The 27,736-nt window shown below is 53.2% G+C and overlaps 1 protein-coding gene across 1 annotated transcript in view; it reads left to right on the forward strand.

Annotated features, from left to right (window-relative positions):
• The first annotated feature begins 229 nt into the window (after positions 1 to 229).
• LOC137377361 (D(4) dopamine receptor-like) overlaps positions 230 to 27,736 on the forward strand; it is a 76,018-nt gene continuing 48,511 nt past the window's right edge. Inside the window, exons 1-2 of the mRNA XM_068046960.1 lie at positions 230 to 478; positions 20,947 to 21,059. Of these exons, the coding sequence (XP_067903061.1) occupies positions 239 to 478; positions 20,947 to 21,059 (353 nt within the window). The 5' untranslated portion in view covers positions 230 to 238. The remainder of the gene's footprint in view (positions 479 to 20,946; positions 21,060 to 27,736) is intronic.

Here is a 27,736-nt window from a genome sequence, read left to right on the forward strand (position 1 = left end):
TGGGTTTTAGGGTCTCTGAGTTGGGATTAGGGTCTCTGGGTTGGGGTTAGGGTCTCTGGGCTGGGTCTAGGGTCTCTGGGCTGGGGTTAGGGTCTCTGGCTGGCTCTGGGGGTCGGGGCAGTGCTCCTGCCCAGTGAGATGTGGCAGTGGGTAGGTGGTGGTCGGAGAGGAGCCCGGGGGCAGTAAGTGTTCGGGACCGGGGTCTGTTCCTGGGATCCCTGGACCGGGAGCTGGAGACATGAACAATGTGAGCGGGAATGAGACGGATCCGGGATCCCAGCTCCCGGGACACGATTTCCCGGCTCTGATTCTCGGGACTTTCCTGATTCTCCTGATCACCGCCGGGAATTTGCTGGTTTGTCTCAGTGTTTGGACCGAGAAACCGCTCAGAACAACAACAAACTTCTTCATTGTGAGTCTCGCCGTTTCCGACCTCCTGCTCGCAGTCCTGGTCCTCCCGCTGTATGTCTACTCGGAGGTGAGAGGGGGGGAGGGGGGGGGAGAGAGACCCTGGGGAGAGATGGAGAGACCCAGGGGGGTGAGACCCCGAGGGGGGGTGAGAGAGACCCTGGGGAGAGATGGAGAGACCCTGGGGGGATGAGGCCCCAGGTGAGGGGGGAGAGAGAGACCCCGGGGAGAGATGGAGAGACCCTGGGGGGTGAGACCCCGAGGGGGGGTGAGAGAGACCCTGGGGAGAGATGGAGAGACCCTGGGGGGATGAGGCCCCAGGTGAGGGGGGAGAGAGAGACCCCGGGGGAGGGGAGGGAGTGACCCTGGGAAGAGGGGGAGAGACCCCGGGGGAGGAGGGGAGAGAAACCCCGGGGGAGGGGGGAGAGAGAGACCCTGGGGAGAGATGGAGAGACCCTGGGGGGAGGGGAGGGAGTGACCTTGGGGAGAGGGGGAGAGACACCCGGGGGAGGAGGGGAGAGAAACCCCAGGGAAGGGGGGGAGAGACACCAAGGGGAGGAGGGCAGAGAAACCCCGGGGGAGGGGGGAGAGAGAGACCAGGGAAGGGGGGTGTTCCGGGGTGGGTGGTGAGACCTGGGTATTGAGGGACGTTGGGGGTCCCAGTCAGCTTCGGGTTTTAATTGAGTAAAAAGTGTCTCAGCCGGTTCTTTAGAAAATGCATCTAAGCTTACCAAGTTTTAAATGTTACATTTTCTAATATTGAGGTAAATGATTTTCGATCACATTTTAACACCTGCCCCTGAATTACAAATAGCAGCAGAATGTCCATATTTAATGAGCTGCTGTGAAGGAAGTCAGTGTTTTAGATTTAAAAGCAAGAAATGCTGGAATCACTCAGCAGGTCTGGCAGCATCTGTGGAAAGAGAAGCAGAGTTAACGTTTCGGGTCAGTGACCCTTCTTCGGAACTGACAAATATTAGAAATGTCAAAGGTTATAAGCAAGTGAGGTGGGGGGGTGGTGGGGGGGGGGGGGGGGGCGGTGGTGCAAGAGATAACAAAGGAGAAGGTGTAGATTGGACAAGGCCACAGAACTGACCAAAAGGTCACGGAGCAAAGAAAAACAATATGTTAATGGTGTGTTGAAAGACAAAGCATTAGTACAGATTAGGTGTTAACGGACTGAAGATTGAACAGCAGCAAGTGCAAACAGTGGGTAAGCAAACTGAACAAGCTACGATGAAATGAAATAAACAAAACAAAAAAATGTTAAAAATGTAAAAAAGAAAAAAGAACCAAAAATAAAAGTATAATGGAGGCCCGTCATGCTGGTCCGGCAGGCTGTAGTGTGCCTAATCGGAAATGATGTAAGTCTCTCACTTATATGGTCCGGAGCTCTGAGTCCCAGTTATAGGGTCCGGGGCCCTGAGTCCCAGTTATAGGGTCCGGGGCCCTGAGTCCCAGTTATAGGGTCCGGGGCTCTGAGTCTCAGTTATAGGGTCCAGGGCTCTGAGTCCCAGTTATAGGGTCCGGGGCCCTGAGTCCCAGTTATAGGGTCCGGGGTCCTGAGTCCCAGTTATAGGGTCTGGGGCTCTGAGTCCCAGTTATAGGGTCCAGGGCTCTGAGTCCCAGTTATAGGGTCCGGGGTCCTGAGTCCCAGTTATAGGGTCCAGGGCTCTGAGTCTCAGTTATAGGGTCAGGGGCTCTGAGTCCCAGTTATAAGGTCCAGGGCTCTGAGTCCCAGTTATAAGGTCCGGGGCCCTGAGTCCCAGTTATAGGGTCCGGGGTCCTGAGTCCCAGTTATAGGGTCCGGGGTCCTGAGTCCCAGTTATAGGGTCCGGGGCTCTGAGTCTCTCAGTTATAGGGTCCGGGGCTCTGAGTTCCAGTTATAGGGTCCGGGGCCCTGAGTCCCAGTTATAGGGTCCGGGGCTCTGAGTCTCAGTTATAGGGTCCGGGGTCCTGAGTCCCAGTTATAGGGTCCAGGGTCCTGAGTCCCTGTTATAGGGTCTGGGGTCTCTGAGTCTCAGTTATAGGGTCCGGGGTCCTGAGTCCCAGTTATAGGGTCCGGGGCCCTGAGTCCCTGTTATAGGGTCCGGAGCCCTGAGTCTCTCAGTTAAATGGTCCGGGGCTCTGAGTCCCAGTTATAGGGTCCGGAGTCCTGAGTCCCAGTTGTAGGGTCCGGGGCTCTGAGTCTCTCAGTTATAGGGTCCGAGGCTCTGAGTCTCAGTTATAGGGTCCGGGGCTCTGAGTCTCTCAGTTACAGGGTCCGAGGCTCTGATTCTCAGTTATAGGGTCAAGGGCTCTGAGTCCCAGTTATAGGGTCCGGGGCTCTGAGTCCCAGTTATAGGGTCCGGGGCCCTGAGTCCCAGTTGTAGGGTCTGGGGCTCTGAGTCCCAGTTATAGGGTCCAGGGCTCTGAGTCCCAGTTATAGGGTCCGGGGTCCTGAGTCCCGGTTATAGGGTCCAGGGCTCTGAGTCTCAGTTATAGGGTCCAGGGCTCTGAGTCCCAGTTATAAGGTCCAGGGCTCTGAGTCCCAGTTATAAGGTCCGGGGCCCTGAGTCCCAGTTATAGGGTCCGGGGTCCTGAGTCCCAGTTATAGGGTCTGGGGCTCTGAGTCCCAGTTATAGGGTCCAGGGCTCTGAGTCCCAGTTATAGGGTCCGGGGCTCTGAGTCCCAGTTATAGGGTCCGGGGCTCTGAGTCCCAGTTATAGGGTCCAGGGCTCTGAGTCCCAGTTATAGGGTCCGGGGCTCTGAGTCCCAGTTATAGGGTCCGGGGCTCTGAGTCCCAGTTATAGGGTCCAGGGCTCTGAGTCCCAGTTATAGGGTCCGGGGCTCTGAGTCCCAGTTATAGGGTCCGGGGCCCTGAGTCCCAGTTGTAGGGTCTGGGGCTCTGAGTCCCAGTTATAGGGTCCAGGGCTCTGAGTCCCAGTTATAGGGTCCGGGGTCCTGAGTCCCGGTTATAGGGTCCAGGGCTCTGAGTCTCAGTTATAGGGTCCAGGGCTCTGAGTCCCAGTTATAAGGTCCGGGGCCCTGAGTCCCAGTTATAGGGTCCGGGGTCCTGAGTCCCAGTTATAGGGTCTGGGGCTCTGAGTCCCAGTTATAGGGTCCAGGGCTCTGAGTCCCAGTTATAGGGTCCGGGGTCCTGAGTCCCAGTTATAGGGTCCAGGGCTCTGAGTCTCAGTTATAGGGTCAGGGGCTCTGAGTCCCAGTTATAGGGTCCGGGGTCCTGAGTCCCAGTTATAGGGTCCGGGGTCCTGAGTCCCAGTTATAGGGTCCGGGGCTCTGAGTCTCTCAGTTATAGGGTCCGAGGCTCTGAGTCTCAGTTATAGGGTCCAGGGCTGTGAGACCCAGTTATAGGGTCCGGGGCTCTGAGTCTCAGTTATCGGGTCCAGGGCTCTGAGTCCCAGTTATAGGGTCCGGGGTCCTGAGTCCCAGTTATCGGGTCCAGGGCTCTGAGTCCCAGTTATAGGGTCCGGGGTCCTGAGTCCCAGTTATAGGGTCCGGGGCTCTGAGTCTCTCAGTTATAGGGTCCGAGGCTCTGAGTCTCAGTTATAGGGTCCTGGGCTCTGAGTTCCAGTTATAGGGTCCGGGGCCCTGAGTCCCAGTTATAGGGTCCGGGGCTCTGAGTCTCAGTTATAGGGTCCGGGGTCCTGAGTCCCAGTTATAGGGTCCAGGGTCCTGAGTCCCTGTTATAGGGTCCGGGGCTCTGAGTCTCTCAGTTATAGGGTCCGAGGCTCTGAGTCCCAGTTATAGGGTCCGGGGCTCTGAGTCTCAGTTATAGGGTCCGGGGCTCTGAGTCTCTCAGTTACAGGGTCCGAGGCTCTGAGTCTCAGTTATAGGGTCCGGGGCTCTGAGTCCCAGTTATCGGGTCCGGGGCTCTGAGTCCCTGTTATAGGGTCCGGGGTCCTGAGTCCCAGTTATAGGTTCCGGGGCTCTGAGTCCCAGTTATAGGGTCCGGGGCTCTGAGTCTCTCAGTTATAGGGTCCGAGGCTCTGAGTCCCAGTTATAGGGTCCGGGGCTCTGTCTCAGTTATAGGGTCCGGGGCTCTGAGTCTCTCAGTTATAGGGTCCGAGGATCTGAGTCCCAGTTATAGGGTCCGGGGCTCTGAGTCTCTCAGTTATAGGGTCCGAGCTCTGAGTCTCAGTTATAGGGTCCAGGGCTCTGAGTCCCAGTTATAGGGCCCGGGGCTCTGAGTCCCTGTTGTAGGGTCCGGGGCTCTGAGTCTCAGTTATAGGGTCCAGGGCTCTGAGTCCCTGTTATAGGGCCCGGGGCTCTGAGTCCCTGTTATAGGGTCCGGGGCTCTGAGTCTCAGTTATCGGGTCCAGGGCTCTGAGTCCCAGTTATAGGGTCCGGGGCTCTGAGTCTCAGTTATCGGGTCCAGGGCTCTGAGTCCCAGTTATAGGGTCCGGGGTCCTGAGTCCCAGTTATCGGGTCCAGGGCTCTGAGTCCCAGTTATAGGGTCAGGGGCTCTGAGTCCCAGTTATAAGGTCCAGGGCTCTGAGTCCCAGTTATAAGGTCCGGGGCCCTGAGTTCCAGTTATAGGGTCCGGGGTCCTGAGTCCCAGTTATAGGGTCCGGGGTCCTGAGTCCCAGTTATAGGGTCCGGGGCTCTGAGTCTCTCAGTTATAGGGTCCGGGGCTCTGAGTTCCAGTTATAGGGTCCGGGGCCCTGAGTCCCAGTTATAGGGTCCGGGGCTCTGAGTCTCAGTTATAGGGTCCGGGGTCCTGAGTCCCAGTTATAGGGTCCAGGGTCCTGAGTCCCAGTTATAGGGTCCGGGGCTCTGAGTCTCAGTTATCGGGTCCAGGGCTCTGAGTCCCAGTTATAGGGTCCGGGGCTCTGAGTCTCAGTTATCGGGTCCAGGGCTCTGAGTCCCAGTTATAGGGTCCGGGGCCCTGAGTCCCAGTTGTAGGGTCTGGGGCTCTGAGTCCCAGTTATAGGGTCCAGGGCTCTGAGTCCCAGTTATAGGGTCTGGGGCTCTGAGTCCCAGTTATAGGGTCCAGGGCTCTGAGTCCCAGTTATAGGGTCCGGGGTCCTGAGTCCCAGTTATAGGGTCCAGGGCTCTGAGTCTCAGTTATAGGGTCAGGGGCTCTGAGTCCCAGTTATAAGGTCCAGGGCTCTGAGTCCCAGTTATAAGGTCCGGGGCCCTGAGTCCCAGTTATAGGGTCCGGGGTCCTGAGTCCCAGTTATAGGGTCCGGGGTCCTGAGTCACAGTTATAGGGTCCGGGGCTCTGAGTCTCTCAGTTATAGGGTCCGAGGCTCTGAGTCTCAGTTATAGGGTCCAGGGCTCTGAGTCCCAGTTATAGGGTCCGGGGCTCTGAGTCTCAGTTATCGGGTCCAGGGCTCTGAGTCCCAGTTATAGGGTCCGAGGCTCTGAGTCCCAGTTATAGGGTCCGGGGCTCTAAGTCTCAGTTATAGAGTCCGGGGCTCTGAGTCTCTCAGTTACAGGGTCCGAGGCTCTGAGTCTCAGTTATAGGGTCCAGGGCTCTGAGTCCCAGTTATCGGGTCCGGGGCTCTGAGTCTCAGTTATAGGGTCCGGGGCTCTGAGTCTCAGTTATCGGGTCCAGGGCTCTGAGTCCCAGTTATAGGGTCCGGGGCTCTGAGTCTCAGTTATCGGGTCCAGGGCTCTGAGTCTCAGTTATAGGGTCCGGGGCTCTGAGTCCCTGTTATAGGGCCCGGGGCTCTGAGTCCCTGTTGTAGGGTCCAGGGCTCTGAGTCCCTGTTGTAGGGTCCGGGGCTCTGAGTCCCTGTTATAGGGCCCGGGGCTCTGAGTCCCTGTTGTAGGGTCCGGGGCTCTGAGTCCCTGTTATAGGGTCCGGGGTCCTGAGTCCCAGTTATAGGTTCCGGGGCTCTGAGTCTCCCAGTTATAGGGTCCGGTGCTCTGTCTCAGTTATAGGGTCCGGGGCTCTGAGTCTCTCAGTTATAGGGTCCGAGGCTCTGAGTCCCAGTTATAGGGTCCGGGGCTCTGTCTCAGTTATAGGGTCCGGGGCTCTGAGTCTCTCAGTTATAGGGTCCGAGGCTCTGAGTCTCAGTTATAGGGTCCAGGGCTCTGAGTCCCAGTTATAGGGTCCGGGGCTCTGAGTCTCAGTTGTCAGGTCCAGGGCTCTGAGTCTCAGTTATAGGGTCCGGGGCTCTGAGTCCCTGTTATAGGGCCCGGGGCTCTGAGTCCCTGTTATAGGGCCCGGGGCTCTGAGTCCCTGTTATAGGGCCCGGGGCTCTGAGTCCCTGTTGTCGGGTCCGGGGCTCTGAGTCTCAGTTATAGGGTCCAGGGCTCTGAGTCCCTGTTATAGGGCCCGGGGCTCTGAGTCCCTGTTATAGGGCCGGGGGCTCTGAGTCCCTGTTATAGGGCCCGGGACTCTGAGTCCCTGTTGTAGGATCCGGGGCTCTGAGTCTCAGTTATAGGGCCCGGGGCTCTGAGTCCCTGTTATCGGGTCCAGGGCTCTGAGTCCCTGTTATAGGGCCCGGGGCTCTGAGTCCCTGTTGTAGGGTCCGGGGCTCTGAGTCTCAGTTATAGGGTCCGGGGCTCTGAGTCCCTGTTATAGGGCCCGGGGCTCTGAGTCCCTGTTGTAGGGTCCGGGGTCCTGAGTCCCTGTTGTAGGGTCCGGGGCTCTGAGTCCCTGTTGTAGGGTCCAGGGCTCTGAGTCCCTGTTATAGGGCCCGGGGCTCTGAGTCCCTGTTATAGGGCCCGGGGCTCTGAGTCCCTCTTGTAGGGTCCGGTGCTCTGAGTCTCAGTTATAGGGCCCGGGGCACTGAGTCCCTGTTATAGGGTCCAGGGCTCTGAGTCCCTGTTATAGGGCCCGGGGCTCTGAGTCCCTGTTGTAGGGTCCGGGGCTCTGAGTCCCAGTTGTAGGGTCCAGGGCTGTGAGTCCCTGTTATCGGGCCCGGGGCTCTGAGTCCCAGTTATAGGGCCCGGGGCTCTGAGTCCCAGTTATAGGGCCCGGGGCTCTGAGTCCCTGTTATAGGGCCCGGGGCTCTGAGTCCCTGTTGTAGGGTCCGGGGCTCTGAGTCCCTGTTGTAGGGTCCAGGGCTCTGAGTCCCTGTTATCGGGCCCGGGGCTCTGAGTCCCAGTTATAGGGCCCGGGGCTCTGAGTCCTAGTTATAGGGCCCGGGGCTCTGAGTCCTAGTTATAGGGCCCGGGGCTCTGAGTCCCTGTTATAGGGCCCGGGGCTCTGAGTCCCTGTTATAGGGCCCGGGGCTCTGAGTCCCTGTTGTAGGGTCCGGGGCTCTGAGTCTCAGTTATAGGGTCCAGGGCTCTGAGTCCCTGTTATAGGGCCCGGGGCTCTGAGTCCCTGTTGTAGGGTCCAGGGCTCTGAGTCTCAGTTATAGGGTCCGGGGCTCTGAGTCCCTGTTGTAGGGTCCGGGGCTCTGAGTCTCAGTTATAGGGTCCGGGGTCCTGAGTCCCTGTTGTAGGGTCCGGGGCTCTGAGTCCTAGTTATAGGGTACGTTTATCCACACGTCAGCTGCCCTTGGCCATTCTAGGTGGTAGAGGTCACGGGTTTGGAAGGTGCTGTCAAAGGAGCCTTGGTGCATTGCTGCAGTGCATCTTGTAGATGGTACACACTGCTGTCACTGTGCGTCGGTGGTGGAGGGAGTGAATGTTTGTAGATGGGGTGACAATCAAGTGGGCTGCTTTGTCCTGGATGGTGTTGAGCTTCTTGAGTGTTGTTGGAGCTGCACCCATCCAGGCAAGTGGAGAGTATTCCATCACACTCCTGACTTGTGCCTTGTAGATGGTGGACAGGCTTTGGGGAGTCAGGAGGTGAGTTACGCGACGCAGGATTCTGAGCCTCTGACCTGACGTAGTTACCATGCTATTTGCTCAAAGTGTCATAGAATCACTTATGGCAAAGAAGGAGACCATTCGGCCCATCGAGTCCATGGTGGCTCTTCAAGCAGTTATGCAGTCAGTCCCACTACCCGACTTTTAAAAATATTTCTCCTCCTCTCTGGTTCTTTTGCCATTTGCCTTAAATCGATATCTTCTGGTCATTGAACCTCCTGGCAGTGGACAGAGTTTCTCCTGAATCACTCTGAAAAACTTCATGATTTTGAACACCTCTACTAAATTTCCCCTAATTTTCTTGGTTCTAAGGTGAACAATCCTGTCTTTTCCAGTCTCTCCACATTAACTGAATTCCCTCATCCCTGCTACCAATTCTAGTAAATCTCCCCTGCACCCTCTCCAAGGTTCACCTTAACTTCCTTGCTTTTCTACTCTGTGCCTCTATTTATAAAGCCAAGGATCCCATATGTCTTTTCAACACTTTTCCAACTTCAGTGATTTGTTTACACACCCCAGGTCTCTCTGTTCCTGCACCCATTTTAAAATTATACCATTTAGTTTCTATTGCCCCTCCTCATTCTTCCTACCAAATGAATCACTTCACACTTTTTTGTGTTAAATTTCATCTGCCATCTGTCTGCCTATTTCACCAGCCTGTCTATATTCTCCTGAATTCTGTTACTATCCAGGTCATTAAAATGAGCAGTGGTTCCAACACAGACCCCTGGGGAACACCACTGTATACTTCACTCCAGTCTGAAAAACAACTGTTCACCACCACTGTCTGCTTTCTGTCTCTTAGCCGGTTTTGTTTCCATGCCCCACTCTCCCTTTAATCCTATGCGTTTTAACTGGACACTGTGTCATGCCCATCCCTCGAGATGAAACCAGTTACATTTATGACAGGCTGGGTAGTGCCCAGATCCAGGAGACTGATCCAAGGAGCCTCAAAGAACTGTACCCACTGTGGCTTAAATAAAATATTCAAGTGAATGTAGTCTTCAGAATCAACGCTGAGCTGACTCACTGAAAGCAAAGAGCACAGGAGCTGTTGACAGCAAAGGCTAAGCAGATCCATTAACTGATGGATTTTCTAACAAGTCTTCCAGAATTAAAAAAAATTAGATAGGATAGTTTCTCCCATCAACGACTTTCCAAGATTATCCTCTTCTTTATTTAAGGCTCCCATAGACTAAGAAATTCCTAGGTTTGACTCCAGCCTGTGTTGCATTAACTGCATTCAGTCAGCAATAAATTTCTTCTGAAACTTCATGACTTTCCAAAGAACAAAGAGAACAAAGAAAATTACAGCACAGGAACAGGCCCTTCGGCCCTCCAAGCCTGCGCCGATCCAGATCCTCTATCTAAACATGTTGCTTATTTTCTAAGGGTCTGTATCTCTTTACTTCCTGCCCATTCATGTATCTGTCTAGATACATCTTAAAAGACGCTATCGTGCCCGCGTCTACCACCTCCGCTGGCAACGCGTTCCAGGCACCCACCACCCTCTGCGTAAAGAACTTTCCACGCATATCCCCCCTAAACTTTTCCCCTCTCACTTTGAACTCGTGACCCCTCGTAATTGAAATCCCCACTCTGGGAAAAAGCTTCTTGCTATCCACCCTGTCTATACCTCTCATTATTTTGTACACCTCAATCAGATCCCCCCTCAACCTCCGTCTTTCTAATGAAAATAATCCTAATCTACTCAACCTCTCTTCATAGCTAGCGCCCTCCATACCAGGCAACATCCTGGTGAACCTCCTCTGCACCCTCTCCAAAGCATCCACATCCTTTTGGTAATGTGGCGACCAGAACTGCACGCAGTATTCCAAATGTGGCCGAACCAAAGTCCTATACAACTGTAACATGACCTGCCAACTCTTGTACTCAATACCCCGTCCGATGAAGGAAAGCATGCCGTATGCCTTCTTGACCACTCTATTTACCTGCGTTGCCACCTTCAGGGAACAATGGACCTGAACACCCAAATCTCTCTGCACATCAATTTTAGCAGGACTTTTCCATTTACTGTATAGTTCACTCTTGAATTGGATCTTCCAAAATGCATCACCTCGCATTTACCCTGATTGAACTCCATCTGCCATTTCTCTGCCCAACTCTCCAATCTATCTATATTCTGCTGTATTCTCTGACAGTCCCCTTCACTATCTGCTACTCCACCAATCTTAGTGTCGTCTGCAAACTTGCTAATCAGACCACCTATACTTTCCTCCAAATCATTTATGTATATCACAAACAACAGTGGTCCCAGCACAGATCCCTGTGGAACACCACTGGTCACACGTCTCCATTTTGAGAAACTCCCTTCCACTGCTACTCTCTGTCTCCTGTTGCCCAGCCAGTTCTTTATCCATCTAGCTAGTGCACCCTGGATCCCATGCAACTTCACTTTCTCCATCAGCCTACCATGGGGAACTTTATCAAACGCTTTACTGAAGTCCATGGATATGACATCTGCAGCCCTTCCCTCATCAATCAACTTTGTCACTTCCTCAAAGAATTCTATTAAGTTGGTAAGACATGACCTTCCCTGCACAAAACCATGTTGCCTATCGCTGATAAGCCCATTTTCTTCCAAATGGGAACAGATCCTATCCCTCAGTATCTTCTCCAGCAGCTTCCCTACCACTAACGTCAGGCTCACCGGTCTATAATTACCTGGATTATCCCTGCTACCCTTCTTAAACAAGGGGACAACATTAGCAATTCTCCAGTCCTCCGGGACCTCACCCGTGTTTAAGGATGCTGCAAAGATATCTGTTAAGGCCCCAGCTATTTCCTCTCTCGCTTCCCTCAGTAACCTGGGATAGATCCCATCCGGACCTGGGGACTTGTCCACCTTAATGCCCTTTAGAATACCCAACACTTCCTCCCTCCTTATGCCGACTTGACCTAGAGTAATCAAACATCTGTCCCTAACCTCAACATCCGTCATGTCCCTCTCCTCGGTAAATACCGATGCAAAGTACTCGTTTAGAATCTCACCCATTTTCTCTGACACCACGCATAACTTTCCTCCTTTGTCCTTGAGTGGGCCAATCCTTTCTCTAGTTACCCTCTTTCTCCTTATATATGAATAAAAGGCTTTGGGATTTTCCTTAACCCTGTTTGCTAAAGATATTTCATGACCCCTTTTAGCCCTCTTAATTCTTCGTTTCAGATTGGTCCTACATTCCCGATATTCTTCCAAAGCTTCGTCTTTCTTCAGCCGCCTAGACCTTATGTATGCTTCCTTTTTCCTCTTAGCTAGACTCACAATTTCACCTGTCATCCATGGTTCCCTAATCTTGCCATTTCTATCCCTCATTTTCACAGGAACATGTCTCTCCTGTACGCTAATCAACCTCTCTTTAAAAGCCTCCCACATATCAAATGTGGATTTACCTTCAAACAGCTGCTCCCAATCTACATTCCCCAGCTCCTGGCGAATTTTGGTATATTTGGCCTTCCCCCAATTTAGCACTCTTCCTTTAGGACCACTCTCGTCTTTGTCCATGAGTATTCTAAAACTTACGGAATTGTGATCACTATTCCCAAAGTAGTCCCCTACTGAAACTTCAACCACCTGGCCGGGCTCATTCCCCAACACCAGGTCCAGTATGGCCCCTTCCCGAGTTGGACTATTTACATACTGCTCTAGAAAACCCTCCTGGATGCTCCTTACAAATTCTGCTCCATCTAGACCTCTAACACTAAGTGAATCCCAGTCAATGTTGGGAAAATTAAAATCTCCTATCACCACCACCCTGTTGCTCCTACAGCTTTCCATAATCTGTTTACATATTTGTACCTCTATCTCACGCTCGCTGTTGGGAGGACTGTAGTACAGCCCCAACATTGTTACCGCACCCTTCCTATTTCTGAGTTCTGCCCATATTGCCTCACAGCTCGAGTCCTCCATAGTGCCCTCCTTCAGCACAGCTGTGATATCCTCTTTGACCAGTAATGCAACTCCTCCACCCCTTTTACCTCCCTCTCTATCCCGCCTGAAGTATCGATATCCTGGGATATTTAGTTGCCAATCATGCCCTTCCCTTAACCAAGTCTCAGTAATAGCCATAACATCATACTCCCAGGTACTAATCCAAGCCCGAAGTTCATCTGCCTTACCATTGGGATCGGATGGTGAATCTGTTCATGTTCAACATCACTGAGAGGCAAAGGGAGCAGAGAGGATGAAAATCTTCAGCAGCTCATTAACAGGCTGAACAAATAGACAGGAGGCTCTGGGAAACAAGTACTGCTGCCTCAATACAAACACAACAACCGCTTGCTCCTGCACTGGTGCAGAGGATCAGGATCTACTGCTGGGCCTGACCAAGGTGGACACCCACACATCAAACTCTGACATGGTCCAGGGGGTGGCGGGGGAGGGGAGTGTGTGGAGAGGGGTCGATGGTCTATGGGGGGAAGGGGGAGGGGAGTGTGTGGAGAGGGGTCGATGGTCTATGGGGGGGGAAGGGCGAGGGGAGTGTGTGGAGAGGGGTCGATGGTCTATGGGGGGAAGGGGGAGGGGAGTGTGTGGAGAGGGGTCAATGGGGGAAGGGGGAGGGGAGAGTGCGGAGAGGGGTCGATGGTCTATGGGGGGAAGGGGAAGGGAGAGTGCGGAGAGGGGTCGATGGTCTTGGGGGAAGGGGGAGGAGGAGGGGAGAGTGCGGAGAGGGGTCGATGGTCTATGGAGGGAGGGGAAGGGGGAGGGGAGAGTGTGGAGAGGGGTCTATGGGGGGAGGGGCAGGGGAGAGTGCGGAGAGGGGTCGATGGGGTGGAAGGGAAGGGGGAGGGGAGAGTGTGGAGAGGGGTCGATGGTCTATGGGGGGGGAGGGGGAGGAGGAGGGGAGAGTGCGGACAGGGGCCGATGGTCTATGGGGGGAGCGGAAGGGGGAGGGGAAGGGGAGGGGAGAGTGTGGAGACGTGTCTATGGGGGGGAGGGGCAGGGGAGAGTGCGGAGAGGGGTTGATGGTCGATGGGGGGGGGCAGGGGTAGGGGAGAGTGTGGAGAGGGGTCGATGGTCTATGGGAGGGAGGGGGAGGGGAGGGGAGAGTGTGGCGAGGGGTCGATGGTCTTTGGGGGGAAGGGGGAAGGGGAGGGCGAGGGGAGTGTGCGGGGAGGGGTTGATGGTCCACGGGGGAGGGGGAGGGGAGAGTGCGGAGAGGGGTCGATGGTCCATGGGGGGGAGGGGAGTGCGTGGAGAGGTGTCGATGGTCTATGGCGGGGAGGGGGAGGGGAGTGTGCGGAGAGGGGTTGATGGTCCATGGGGGGAAGGGGAGGGGAGTGTGTGGAGAGGAGTCGATGGTCTTTGGGGGGAAAGGGCAGGGGAGGGGAGTGTGTGGAGAGGAGTCGATGGTCTATGGGGGGAAGGGGAAGGGGAGTGTGTGGAGAGGGGTCAATGGTCCATGGGGGGAAGGGGAGGGGGAGGGGAGTGTGTGGAGAGGGGTCGATGGTCTTTGGGGGGAAGGGGGAGGGGAGTGAGCAGAGTGAGGGGAGAGGGGTCGATGGTCTATAGGGGGAAGGGGGAGGGGAGTGTGTGGAGAGGGATCGATGTTCTATGGGGGGAAGGGGGAGGGGAGTGTGTGGAGAGGGGTCGATGGTCTATGGGGAGAAGGGGGAGGGGAGTGTGTGGAGAGGGGTCGATGGTCTATGGGGGGAAGGGCGAGGGGAGTGTGTGGAGAGGGGTCGATGGTCGATGGGGGGAAGGGGGAGGGGAGTGTGTGGAGAGGGGTCGATGGTCTATGGGGGGAAGGGGGAGAGAAGTGTGTGGAGAGGGGTCGATGGTCTATGGGGGGAAGGGGGAAGGGGGAGGGAAGTGTGTGGAGAGGGGTCGATGGTCTATGGGGGGAAGGGGGAAGGGGGAGGGAAGTGTGTGGAGAGGGGTCGATGGTCTATGGGGGGAAGGGCGAGGGGAGTGTGTGGAGAGAGGTCGATGGTCTATGGTGGAAGGGGGAAGGGGGAGGGGAGTGTGTGGAGAGGGGTCGATGGTCTATGGGGGGAAGGGGGAAGGGGGAGGGAAGTGTGTGGAGAGGGGTCGATGGTCTATGGGGGGAAGGGGGAAGGGGGAGGGAAGTGTGTGGAGAGGGGTCGATGGTCTATGGGGGGAAGGGCGAGGGGAGTGTGTGGAGAGAGGTCGATGGTCTATGGTGGAAGGGGGAAGGGGGAGGGGAGTGTGTGGAGAGGGGTCGATGGTCTATATGAGGAAGGGGGAGGGGAGTGTGTGGAGAGGGTTCGATGGTCTATGGGGGGAAGGGCGAGGGGAGTGTGTGGAGAGGGGTCGATGGTCTATGGGGGGGGAAGGGCGAGGGGAGTGTGTGGAGAGGGGTCGATGGTCTATGGGGGAGGGGGAAGGGGGAGGGGAGTGTGTGGAGAGGGGTCGATGGTCTATGGGGCGAAGGGGGAGGGGAGTGTGTGGAGAGGGGTCAATGGGGGAAGGGGGAGGGGTGAGTGCGGAGAGGGGTCGATGGTCTATGGGGGGAAGGGGAGGAGGAGGGGAGAGTGCGGAGAGGGGTCGATGGTCTATGGAGGGAGGGGAAGGGGGAGGGGAGAGTGTGGAGAGGGGTCTATGGGGGGAGGGGCAGGGGAGAGTGCGGAGAGGGGTCGATGGGGGGGAGGGGAAGGGGGAGGGGAGAGTGTGGAGAGGGGTCGATGGTCTATGGGGGGGAGGGGGAGGAGGAGGGGAGAGTGCGGACAGGGGTCGATGGTCTATGGGGGGAGGGGAAGGGGGAGGGGAAGGAAGGGGAGGGGAGAGTGTGGAGACGTGTCTATGGGGGGGAGGGGCAGGGGAGAGTGCGGAGAGGGGTCGATGGTCGATGGGGGGGGCAGGGGTAGGGGAGAGTGTGGAGAGGGGTCGATGGTCTATGGGAGGGAGGGGGAGGGGAGGGGAGAGTGTGGCGAGGGGTCGATGGTCTTTGTGGGGAAGGGGGAAGGGGAGGGCGAGGGGAGTGTGCTAGGAGGGGTTGATGGTCCACGGGGGAGGGGGAGGGGAGAGTGCGGAGAGGGGTCGATGGTCCATGGGGGGGAGGGGGAGGGGAGAGTGCGGAGAGGGATCGATGGTCCATGTGGGGGAGGGGAGTGCGTGGAGAGGTGTCGATGGTCTATGGCGGGGAGGGGGAGGGGAGTGTGCGGAGAGGGGTTGATGGTCCATGGGGGGAAGGGGAGGGGAGTGTGTGGAGAGGAGTCGATGGTCTATGGGGGGAAGGGGGAGGGGAGTGTGTGGAGAGGTGTCGATGGTCTATGGGGGGAAGGGGAGGGGGAGGGGAGTGTGTGGAGAGGGGTCGATGGTCCATGGGGGGAAGGGGAGGGGGAGGGGAGTGTGTGGAGAGGGGTCGATGGTCTTTGGGGGGAAGGGGGAGGGGAGTGAGCAGAGTGAGGGGAGAGGGGTCGATGGTCTATGGGGGGAAGGGGGAGGGGAGTGTGTGGAGAGGGATCGATGGTCTATGGGGGGAAGGGGGAGGGGAGTGTGTGGAGAGGGGTCGATGGTCTATGGGGAGAAGGGGGAGGGGAGTGTGTGGAGAGGGGTCGATGGTCGATGGGGGGAAAGGGGAGGGGGAGGGGATTGTGTGGAGAGGGGTCGATGGTCTATGGGGGGAAGGGCGAGGGGAGTGTGTGGAGAGGGGTCGATGGTCGATGGGGGGAAGGGGGAGAGAAGTGTGTGGAGAGGGGTCGATGGTCTATGGGGGGAAGGGGGAAGGGGGAGGGAAGTGTGTGGAGAGGGGTCGATGGTCTATGGGGGAGGGGGAAGGGGGAGGGGAGTGTGTGGAGAGGGGTCGATGGTCTATATGAGGAAGGGGGAGGGGAGTGTGTGGAGAGGGTTCGATGGTCTATGGGGGGAAGGGCGAGGGGAGTGTGTGGAGAGGGGTCGATGGTCTATGGGGGAAGGGGAAGGGGGAGGGGAGTGTGTGGAGAGGGGTCGATGGTCTATGGGGGGAAGGGGGAGGGAAGTGTGTGGAGAGGGGTCGATGGTCTATGGGGGAAGGGGAAGGGGGAGGGGAGTGTGTGGAGAGGGGTCGATGGTCTATGGGGGGAAGGGGGAGGGAAGTGTGTGGAGAGGGGTCGTTGGTCTATGGGGGAAGGGGAAGGGGGAGGGGAGTGTGTGGAGAGGGGTCGATGGTCTATGGGGGGAAGGGGGAGGGAAGTGTGTGGAGAGGGGTCGATGGTCTATGGGGGAGGGGGAAGGGGGAGGGGAGTGTGTGGAGAGGGGTCGATGGTCTAAAGGGGGAAGGGGGAGTGGAGTGTTTGGAGAGGGTTCAATGGTCTCTGGGGGGAAGGGCGAGGAGAGTGTGTGGAGAGGGGTCGATGGTCTATGGGGGGGAAGGGCGAGGGGAGTGTGTGGAGAGGGGTCAATGGTCTATGGGGTAGGGGGAAGGGGGAGGGGAGTGTGTGGAGAGGGGTCGATGGTCTATAGGGGGAAGGAGGAGGGGAGTGTGTGGAGAGGTGTTGATGGTCTATGGGGGGAAGGGCGAGGGGAGTGTGTGGAGAGGGGTCGATGGTCTATGGGGGGAAGGGCGAGGGGAGTGTGTGGAGAGGGGTCGATGGTCTATGGGGGAAGGCGAGGGGAGTGTGTGGAGAGGGGTCGATGGTCTATGGGGGGAAGGGGGAGGGGAGTGTGTGGAGAGGGGTCGATGGTCTATGGGGGGAAGGGGGAGGGGAGTGTGTGGAGAGGGGTCGATGGTCTATGGGGGGAAGGGGAGGGGGAGGGGAGTGTGTGGAGAGGGGTCGATGGTCTATGGGGGGAAGGGGGAGGGGAGTGTGGGGAGAGGGGTTGGTGGTCCATGGAGGGAAGGGGAGGGGGAGGGGAGTGTGTGGAGAGGGGTCGATGGTCTATGGGGGGGAAGCGGAGGGGGAGGGGAGTGTGTGGAGAGGGGTCGATGGTCCATGGGGGGAAGGGGGAGGGGAGGGGACTGTGGGGAGAGGGGTTGATGGTCCATGGGGGGAAGGGGAGAGGGAGTGGAGTGTGTGGAGAGGGGTCAATGGTCTATGGGGGGTAGGGGAGGGGGAGGGGAGTGTGTGGAAAGGGGTCGATGGTCTATGGGGGGAAGGGCGAGGGGAGTGTGTGGAGAGGGGTAGATGGTCTATGGGGGGAAGGGGAGGGGGAGGGGAGTGTGTGGAGAGGGGTCGATGGTCCATGGGGGGAAGGAGGAGGAGAGTGTGTGGAGAGGGGTCAAAGAACAAAGAACAGTACAGCACAGGAACAGGCCATTCGGCCCTCCAAGCCTGCGCCGATCTTGATGCCTGTCTAAACTAAAACCTTCTGCACTTCCAGGGCCCATATCCCTCTATTCCCTTCCTATTCATATATTTGTCAAGATGTCTCTTAAACGTCACTATCGTATCTGCTTCCACCACCTCCCCCGGCAGCAAGCTCCAGGTACTCACCACCCTCTGTGTAAAGAACCTGCCTCGCACATCCCCTCTAAACTTTGCCCCTCTCACCTTAAACCTATGTCCCCTAGTAACTGACTCTTCCACCCTGGGAAAAAGCTTCTGACTATCCACTCTGTCGATGCCTCTCATAACTTTGTAAACCTCTATCATGTCACCCCTCCACCTCCGTCGTTCCAGTGAAAACAATCCGAGTTTTTCCAACCTCTCCTCATAGCTAATGCCCTCCAGACCAGGCAACATCCTGGGAAACCTCCTCGGTACCCTCTCCAAAGCCTCCACGTCCTTCTGGTAGTGTGGCGACCAGAATTGCACGCAATATTCTAAGTGTGGCCTAACTAAGGTTCTGTGTGGAGAGGGGTCGATGGTCTCGGGGGAGGGGGAGGAGAGTGTGTGGAGAGGGGTCGATGGTCTTGGGGGAAGGGGGAGGGGAGTGTGTGGAGAGGGGTCAATGGTCTATCGGGGGGGAGGGGGAGGAGAGTGTGTGGAGAGGGGTTGATGGTCTATCGGGGGAAGGGGGAGGGGAGTGAGCGGAGAGGGGCCGATGGTCTTTAGGGGGAAGGGGGAGGAGAGTGTGTGGAGAGGGGTCGATGGTCTATCGGGGGAAGGGGGAGGAGAGTGAGCGGAGAGGGGCCGATGGTCTTTAGGGGGGAGGGGGAGGAGAGTGTGTGGAGAGGGGTCGATGGTCTTTAGGGGGAAGGGGGAGGAGAGTGTGTGGAGAGGGGTCGATGGTCTATCGGGGGAAGGGGGAGGGGAGTGAGCGGAGAGGGGCCGATGGTCTTTAGGGGGAAGGGGGAGGAGAGTGTGTGGAGAGGGGTCGATGGTCTCGGGGGAAGGGGGAAGAGGACTGTGCGGACAGGGCTCGCTGTGTTTGCTCAGGTCCTTCGCACTCTTGATGGGGAAAACAGAGAAACTTTTTCCACTGGTCGGGGGGTCTCGGACAAGGGGATATAACCTTAAAATCAGAGCCAGGTCATTCAGGAGAGAAGTTAGGAAACACCTCTTCACATAAAGGATGGTAGACGTGTGGGACTCTCTCCCACATAAAGCTGTAGGTACCAGCTCAAATAATCATTTTAAATCTGAAATTGATGGATTTTTGCACGCTAAGAGTATTAAAGGATATGAAGTCAAGGCGGGTAAATGGAGGAAAGATACAGGTCAGCCGTGATCGTACTGAATGGGGCAGCACAGTGGTTAGTACCGCAGCCTCACAGCTCCAGGGACCTGGGTTTGATTCTGGATACTGCCTGTGCGGAGTTTGCAAGTTTCCCTGTGACTGCATGGGTTTTTGCCGGGTGCTCCGGTTTTCTCCCACAGCCAAAGACTTGCAGGTTGATAAATAAATTGACCATTGTAAATTGCCCTTAGTAATGGTAGGGAATATGGGATTACTGTAGGATTAGTATAAATGGGTGGTTGATGGTCAGTACAGACTCGGTGGGCCAACGGGCCTGTTTCAGTGCTGTATCTCTAAATAAAAAAACAGGTTCAAAGGGCTAAATGACCTCCTCCTGTTCCAATATTTGTGTTTTTAAAAAGGGGGAAACTTCTGTTGATATTTCTGGGTTCTAAAGAAAAGGCCTGTCGATAATTTTACTTCTGTTGTCAATGCTTTGCTCCTTAGTGAAGGTTTCTCCATCAGTCTGTCTTTTAATAATGGAACAGAAACCAGCAGGATGATTAATTTCAGTAAAATTGAACAACTACTGATGTCTTTAGTATGTATCGTTAAAGTATTGGTGTGAATGATAACATTAGCAAACTGTCTGAAAGCAGAGGTTGAGCAGGTTTGCAAACGACTCACACCTAAAGCAATATAATTATTCAAAAAGCTTCACCTTGCATCTTAACATTCTGAGAGTCAATTCTCCAATTTATTCCTCAAACCAGTATTGGTCAAAATCTAAAACAGGAAGATGCAAAGAGGCTTCAGGGGGATTTAGACAGGCTCAATGAGTGGGCAAGAACATGGCAGATGGAATATTATGTGGAAAAATGGGAAGTTATCCACTTTGATAGGGCGAACAGAAATGCAGAGTATTTCTTAAAGAGTGAGAGATTGGGAAGTGTTGATGTCCAGGGACCTGGGTGTCCTTGTTCATAAGTCACTGAAAGTGAACATCCAGGTTCTTTTTTATTCATTCATGGGATGTGGGTGTCACTGGCCAGGCCAGCATTTATTGCCCATCCCTAATTGCCCTTGAGAAGGTGATGGTGAGCTGCCTTCTTGAACCGCTGCAGTCCATGTGGGGTAGGTACACCCACAGTACTGTTAGGAAGGGAGTTCCAGGATTTTGACCCAGTGACAGTGAAGGAACGGCGATATAGTTCCAAGTCAGGATGGTGTGTGGCTTGGAGGGGAACTTGCAGGTGGTGGTGTTCCCATGTATCTGCTGTCCTTGTCCTTCGAGGTGGTAGAGATCGTGGGTTTGGAAGGTGCTGTCTAACAAGACTTGGTGCATTGCTGCAGTGCATCTTGTAGATGGTGCACACTGCTGTCACTGTGCGTCGGTGGTGGAAGGAGTGAATGCTGGTGGATGGGTTAACAATCAAGTGGCTGCTTTGTCCAGAAAGCAATTAGGAAGGCAAACATTATGTTGGCCTTCATTTCAAGAGGATTTGAGTACAGGTGTAAAGATGTCTTGCTGCTATTGTATAGAGCCTTGATGAGACTGCACTTACAGTCTTGGTCTCCTTACCTATGGAAAGATATACTTGCCATAGAGGGAGTGCAACAAAGGTTCACCAGACTAATTCCTGGGATGGCGGGATTGTCCTATGAGGAGAGATTGAGGAGAATGGGCCTGTATTCTCTAGAGTTTAGAAGAATGAGAGGTGATCTCATTGAAGCAACAAAATTCTTGCAGGGCTTGACAGGGTAGATGCAGAAAGGATGTTTCCCCTGGTTGGGGGGGGATTTAAAACCAGGAGAGATTGTCTCAGAATCAGCGGTAGGACATTTAAGACTGAGATAAGGAGGAATTTCTTTACTCAGAGGGTGGTGAATTATTGGAATTCTGTATCCCAGAGAGCGCTAGAGGCTCAGTCATTGAGTAAGTTCAAGACAGCGGTTGACAGATTTCTCGATTTTAAAGGGATATGGGGATAGTGCAGGAAACTGGCTTTGAGGTAGAAATCAGCCATGATCGAGTTGAATGGTGGAGCAGACTCGAGGGGCTGAATGGCCTACTCCTGCTCCTATTTCCTATGTTCCTAAACAAAGAGATTGAAGAGAAAATAGACAAAGAATCAAATGAGGTTTTCTATGTCTCTTAATGCTGGTTCAGTTTTACAAGAGAGGTTTAGACAGTGCTGCCCCTTGCAAGATTGTGTCAATGTTATGAGGAGAGTTTGTGTTTTCAGTTCCAGGGTGGAGTGTGGACCCTTGGCCCTGGTCTCTGTAACTATCTCATGACAATGGATGTCATGTTGTGTACAGCATCGATTTTCAATCTGTGTTCCATCAGTGTGGACAGGTGAGTCAACATTTTAATTCATTGTATCCTAATTTGGACTTTCAGTTGTAAAGGAATCTAGAACTTTCCTCATCAAGTAATACGATTACGATCTGATGAAATATTAATTGAGCCACAGTAAGTAAAGGTCAAACGATCTCTTGCTTGTTCTGAGTTTCCAACTCTCCAGGATTGTCTCCAGCAATTAAAAATTAATTTCCAGGGGACAGTTGTGACCAAAACCCAGGAGAAAAATAATCGGGAAGTAAACAAAATCATAATATATTAAACAAAATCAGGATTCTTTTCATTTTCCCTCAACGCTTACTTTTATTAAGAGAATGTTCCGGGTCATTCAGCGCCAGAATAGAGAATGTTCCGGATCTGTCTGCACCAAAATGGAGAATGTTCCGGATCTGTCAGCACCCAGAATGGAGAATGTTCCGGGTCGGTCAGCACCCAGAATGGAGAATGTTCCGGGTCTGTCTGCACCTTAATGGAGAATGTTCCGGGTCTGTCTGCGCCCAGAATGGAGAATGTTTCGGGTCTGTCTGCGCCCAGAATGGAGAATGTTCCGGGTCTGTCTGCGCTGGAGATGGAGAATGTTCCGGGTCTGTCAGCGCCAGAATGGAGAATGTTCCGGGTCTGTCTGCGCTGGAGATGGAGAATGTTCCGGGTCTGTCAGCGCCAGAATGGAGAATGTTCCGGGTCTATCTGCTCCCAGAATGGAGAATGTTCCGGATCTGTCAGCGCTGGAGATGGAGAATGTTCCGGGTCTATCTGCTCCCAGAATGGAGAATGTTCCGGGTCTGTCTGTGCTAGAATGGAGAATGTTCCGGGTCTGTCTGTGCTAGAATGGAGAATGTTCCGGGTTTGTCTGTGCTAGAATGGAGAATGTTCCGGGTTTGTCTGTGCTAGAATGGAGAATGTTCCGGGTCTGTCTGTGCCAGAATGGAGAATGTTCCGGGTCTGTCAGTGCCAGAATGGAGAATGTTCCGGGTCTGTCTGTGCCAGAATGGAGAATGTTCCGGGTCTGTCAGTGCCCAGAATGGAGAATGTTCCGGGTTTGTCTGTGCTAGAATGGAGAATGTTCCGGGTTTGTCTGTGCTAGAATGGAGAATGTTCCGGGTTTGTCTGTGCTAGAATGGAGAATGTTCCGGGTTTGTCTGTGCTAGAATGGAGAATGTTCCGGGTCTGTCTGTGCCAGAATGGAGAATGTTCCGGGTCTGTCTGTGCCAGAATGGAGAATGTTCCGGGTCTGTCTGTGCTAGAATGGAGAATGTTCCGGGTCTGTCTGTGCTAGAATGGAGAATGTTCCGGGTTTGTCTGTGCTAGAATGGAGAATGTTCCGGGTCTGTCTGTGCCAGAATGGAGAATGTTCCGGGTCTGTCTGTGACAGAATGGAGAATGTTCCGGGTCTGTCCGTGCCAGAATGGAGAATGTTCCGGGTCTGTCTGTGCCAGAATGGAGAATGTTCCGGGTCTGTCAGTGCCCAGAATGGAGAATGTTCCGGGTTTGTCTGTGCCAGAATGGAGAATGTTCCGGGTCTGTCTGTGCCAGAATGGAGAATGTTCTGGGTTTGTCTGTGCCAGAATGGAGAATGTTCCGGGTCTGTGTGCCAGAATGGAGAATGTTCCGGGTCTGTCTGTGCCAGAATGGAGAATGTTCCGGGTTTGTCTGTGCCAGAATGGAGAATGTTCCGGGTCTGTCTGTGCCAGAATGGAGAATGTTCCGGGTTTGTCTGTGCCAGAATGGAGAATGTTCCGGGTCTGTCTGTGCCAGAATGGAGAATGTTCCGGGTCTGTGTGCCAGAATGGAGAATGTTCCGGGTTTGTGATGTTGCAGCTTTCATGAGCATTCCAGAATTCCTTTGGAATTTGCAATGACTGTCAGTGGGAGATAATCAGTGAGGTTTCTCTCCCAGTGTTTCTGGTCAGCTTTGCAGCAGGTTGTGTGTTTATTACGGATGTTATTTTATGTCATTATTTTTAAGTTGCGAGCAGTGACTTCTGGAAATCCACTGACTGAGGTTTTGGACAGAAACTTAGATTTATATTGTGAATATCACACGGGAAAATACTGGCATATTTAATGATCATTTCAGTGCTTGCTGTCATTCTGTTTTATGCTTTGAAAGCACATCATGTGTGGCCTGAGGACTTTTCATTATTCTAGTTATGTTATTAACCAACAGTGCCAAACCAGTTTTACTGGTCATTATCACATTGCTACTTGTGGGATCTTGCTGTGCACTAACTGCCTGCTGTGTTTCCTGCATTACAGCAGTGACTACATTTCAAAAGTGTTTCATTGGCTGGGAAGCACTTCAGTATCAGGGTGGAATGATACGTTATAAAAATACAAGGTCTCTGGCAATCTGATCGGATGCCAAAGAGAATCCAGATTGACTGAGTTGTCAACTGTTTGTATCGATACTATTCACCTCAGCCATTCCCTGTGGGAGCCCGTTCCACATTCTCACCACTCTCTGGGGAAAGAAGTTTCTCCTGAATTCCCCATTGGAAACATCTTCTCTATATCTGCCCTATCAAACCCTTTCAGAATTGTAAAGATGTCTATCAGGAGCTCCAGTCTGTACCGTCTTGATGTAAAATCCCAACCCACAAATACATTTCAGCAGCAGCCTCAGTGACAGGAGAATATAAAAGAAAGAGAAATCTTTAATAATAGTAAGACTAAGATTTTGTCTGTGCGGGCTGTTTTGATTGATCAGTTTAAGGGGCGCATGTGTTGATGGGTTTAATTGGTGGGTGGTGCCTGGTGAATGCAGAGGCACATGGGGTGTGCTGAGTACTGGTTAACGCGGGCAACAGCAGTGTGAGGGGGTTGGTAGACAGTAAGGGGAGACAACAACAAAGTTACCCTGGCTGGAGAGATTGTTTGTGTCAGGGATGGGATGGGATTGATGGGAGGGATGTGTTTGGCAAGAGTGGGATGGGGATGGAATAGAAGGGTGAAATGGTGGAACTGGTTATTGTGACAAAATGACGGAGACAATTATTTGATACAACTTATTATTCCTGGATACGGGGAAGGTGCCAGAGGATTGGAGAGTGGCAAATGTGACCCCCTTATTCAAGAAAGGGTGTAAGGACAGTCCTAGCAACGACAGACCTGTTAGTTTAACTTCAGTGGTGGGTAAGGTTTTCGAAGCAATAACCAGGGAAAATATCAATGGACACTCAGAGAGGTTTGAGTTAATTAAAAAGATAGCTAACAGGGATTTGTAAAAGGTAGATCATGCTTGACTAATCTAATTGAATTTTTTTGATGAAGTAACAGAGAAGGTTGATGAAGGGAATGCGGTGGATGTTATTTATATAGATTTTAAGAAAGCATTTGATAAGGTACCACATAAAAGGCTGGGTAAGATAGAACAGAGAACAGTACAGCACAGTACAGGCCCTTCGGCCCACGATGTTGTGCCGAACCTTTAACCTACTCTAAGATCAAACTACCAACCTACCCTTCATTCTACTATCGTCCATGTACCTATCCAAGAGTCGCTTAAATGTCCCTAATGTATCTGCTTCTACTACCACCGCTGGCAGTGCATTCCACGCACCCACCACTCTCTGTGTAAAGAACCTACCTCTGACATCTCCCCTAAACCTTCCTCCAATCACCTTAAAATTATGCCCCCTGGTGATAGCCCTTTCCGCCCTGGGAAAAAGTCTCTGACTATCCACTCTATCTATGCCTCTCATCATCTTGTACCCCTCTATCAAGTCACCTCTCATCCTTCTTCGCTCCAATGAGAAAAGCCCTAGCTCCCTCAACCTTTCTTCGTAAGACATGCCCTCCAGTCCAGGCAGCATCCTGGTAAATCTCCTCTGCACCCTCTCTAAAGCTTCCACATCCTTCCTATAATGAGGCAACCAGAACTGAACACAATATTCCAAGTGTGGTCTAACCAGGGCTTTATAGAGCTGCAGCATAACCTCGTGGCTCTTAAACTCAATCCCCCTGTTAATGAAAGCCAACACCCCATACGCCTTCCTAACAACCCTATCAACTTGGGTGGCAACTTTGAGCGATCTATGGACATGGACCCCAAGACCCCTCTGTTCCTCCACACTACCAAGAATCCTGTCTTTAAGCCTGTATTCTGCATTCAAATTCGACCTTCCAAAATGAATCACTTCACACTTTTCCAGGTTGAACTCCATCTGCCACTTCTCAGCCCAGCTCTGCATCCTGTCAATGTCCCGTTGCAACCTACAACAGCCCTCCACACTATCCACAACTCCAGCAACCTTTGTGTCATCGGCAAACTTACTAACCCAGTCTTCCACTTCCTCATCCAAGTCATTTATAAAAATCACAAAGAGCAGAGGTCCCAGAACAGATCCCTGCGGGACACCACTGGTCACCGAGCTCCAGGCTGAATACTTTCCATCTACTACCACCCTCTGTCTTCTATGGGCCAGCCAATTCTGTATCCAGACAGCCAACTTTCCCTGTATCCCATGCCTCCTTACTTTCTGAATGAGCCTACCATGGGGAACCTTATCAAACGCCCTCCTGGGGGGGAGATTTGCTAGTGCTCTTCTGGGGGGTTTAAACTAATTCAGCAGGGGAATGGGAACCTAAATTGTAGTTCCAGTGTACAGGATGTTGAGAGTAGTGAGGTCAGGGATAAGGTTACAAGGACGCAAGAGGGCACTGGCAAGCAAGAACTTCGTTTAAAGTGTGTCTACTTCAACGCCAGGAGCATCCGGAATAAGGTGGGTGAGCTTGCAGCATGGGTTGGTACCTGGGATCTCGATGTTGTGGCCATTTCGGAGACATGGGTAGAGCAGGGGCAGGAATGGATGTTGCAGGTTCCGGGATTTAGATGTTTCAGTGAGAACAGAGAAGATGGTAAAAGAGGGGGGGGTGTGGCATTGTTAATCAAGGAGAGCATTACAGCGGCAGAAAGGACGTTTGAGGACTCGTCTACTGAGGTAGTATGGGCCGAGGTTAGAAACAGGAGAGGAGAGGTCACCCTGTTGGGAGTCTTCTATCTTTGGGCCTCCTTATCTCGAGAGACAATGGATACGCGCCTGGAGGTGGTCAGTGGTTTGTGAAGCAGCGCCTGGAGTGGCTATAAAGGCCAATTCTAGAGTGACAGGCTTTTCCACAGGTGCTGCAGAGAAATTTGTTTGTCGGGGCTGTTGCACAGTTGGCTCTCCCCTTGCGCCTCTGTCTTTTTTCCTGCCAACTACTAAGTCTCTTCGACTCGCCACATTTTAGCCCCGTCTTTATGGCTGCCCGCCAGCTCTGGCGAACGCTGGCAACTGACCTCCGAATAGTTCCAGAGATGTGGAGGAAAGGATAGCGAAGATGATTCTCGACAGGGGCGAGAGTAACAAGGTAGTTGTTATGGGGGACTTTAACTTTCCAAATATTGACTGGAAATACTATAGTTCGAGTACTTTAGATGGGTCAGTTTTTGTCCAGTGTGTGGAGGAGGGTTTTCTGACACAGTATGTAGACAGGCCAACCAGGGGCGATGCCACATTGGATTTGGTACTGGGTAATGAACCCGGCCAGGTGTTAGATTTAGATGTAGGTGAGCACTTTGGTGATAGTGATCACAATTCGGTTAGGTTTACCTTAGTGATGGGCAGGGACAGGTATATACCGCAGGGCAAGAATTATAGCTGGGGGAAAGGAAATTATGATGCGATTAGGCAAGATTTAGGATGCGTAGGATGGGGAAGGAAACTGCAGGGGATGGGCACAATCGAAATGTGGAGCTTATTCAAGGAGCAGCTACTGTGTCTCCTTGATAAGTATGTACCTGTCAGGCAGGGAGGAAGTTGTCGAGCGAGGGAGCCGTGGTTTACTAAAGACGTTGAAGCGCTTGTCAAGAGGAAGAAGAAGGCTTATGTTAGGATGAGACGTGAAGGCTCAGTTAGGGCGCTTGAGAGTTACAAGCTAGCCAGGAAGGATCTAAAGGGAGAGCTAAGAAGAGCAAGGAGAGGACACGAGAAGTCATTGGCGGATAGGATCAAGGAAAACCCGAAGGCTTTCTATAGGTATATCAGGAATAAAAGAATGACTAGAGTTAGATTAGGCCAATCAAGGATAGTAGTAGGATTTATAATCATCTTGAAAAGAATAAGTGCATTAGCGATAGTCAGCACAGTTTTGTGAAGGGTAGGTCGTGCCTCACAAACCTTATTGAGTTTTTCGAGAAGGTGACCAAACAGGTGGATGAGGGTAAAGCAGTGGATGTGGTGTATATGGATTTCAGTAAGGCGTTTGATAAGGTTCCCCACGGTCGGCTATTGCAGAAAATACGGAAGTATGGGGTTGAAGGTGATTTAGAGCTTTGGATCAGAAATTGGCTAGCTGAAAGAAGACAGAGGGTGGTGTTTGATGGCAAATGTTCATCCTGGAGTTTAGTTACTAGTGGTGTACCGCAAGGATCTGTTTTGGGGCCACTGCTGTTTGTCATTTTTATAAATGACCTGGAAGAGGGTGTAGAAGGGTGGGTTAGTAAATTTGCGGATGACACTAAGGTCGGTGGAGTTGTGGATAGTGCCGAAGGATGTTGTAGGGTACAGAGGGACATAGATAGGCTGCAGAGCTGGGCTGAAAGATGGCAAATGGAGTTTAATGCGGAAAAGTGTGAGGTGATTCACTTTGGAAGGAGTAACAGGAATGCAGAGTACTGGGCTAATGGGAAG

Source organism: Heterodontus francisci, chromosome 14 (assembly GCF_036365525.1).
Source record: "Heterodontus francisci isolate sHetFra1 chromosome 14, sHetFra1.hap1, whole genome shotgun sequence".
Lineage (NCBI taxonomy): Eukaryota > Metazoa > Chordata > Chondrichthyes > Heterodontiformes > Heterodontidae > Heterodontus > Heterodontus francisci.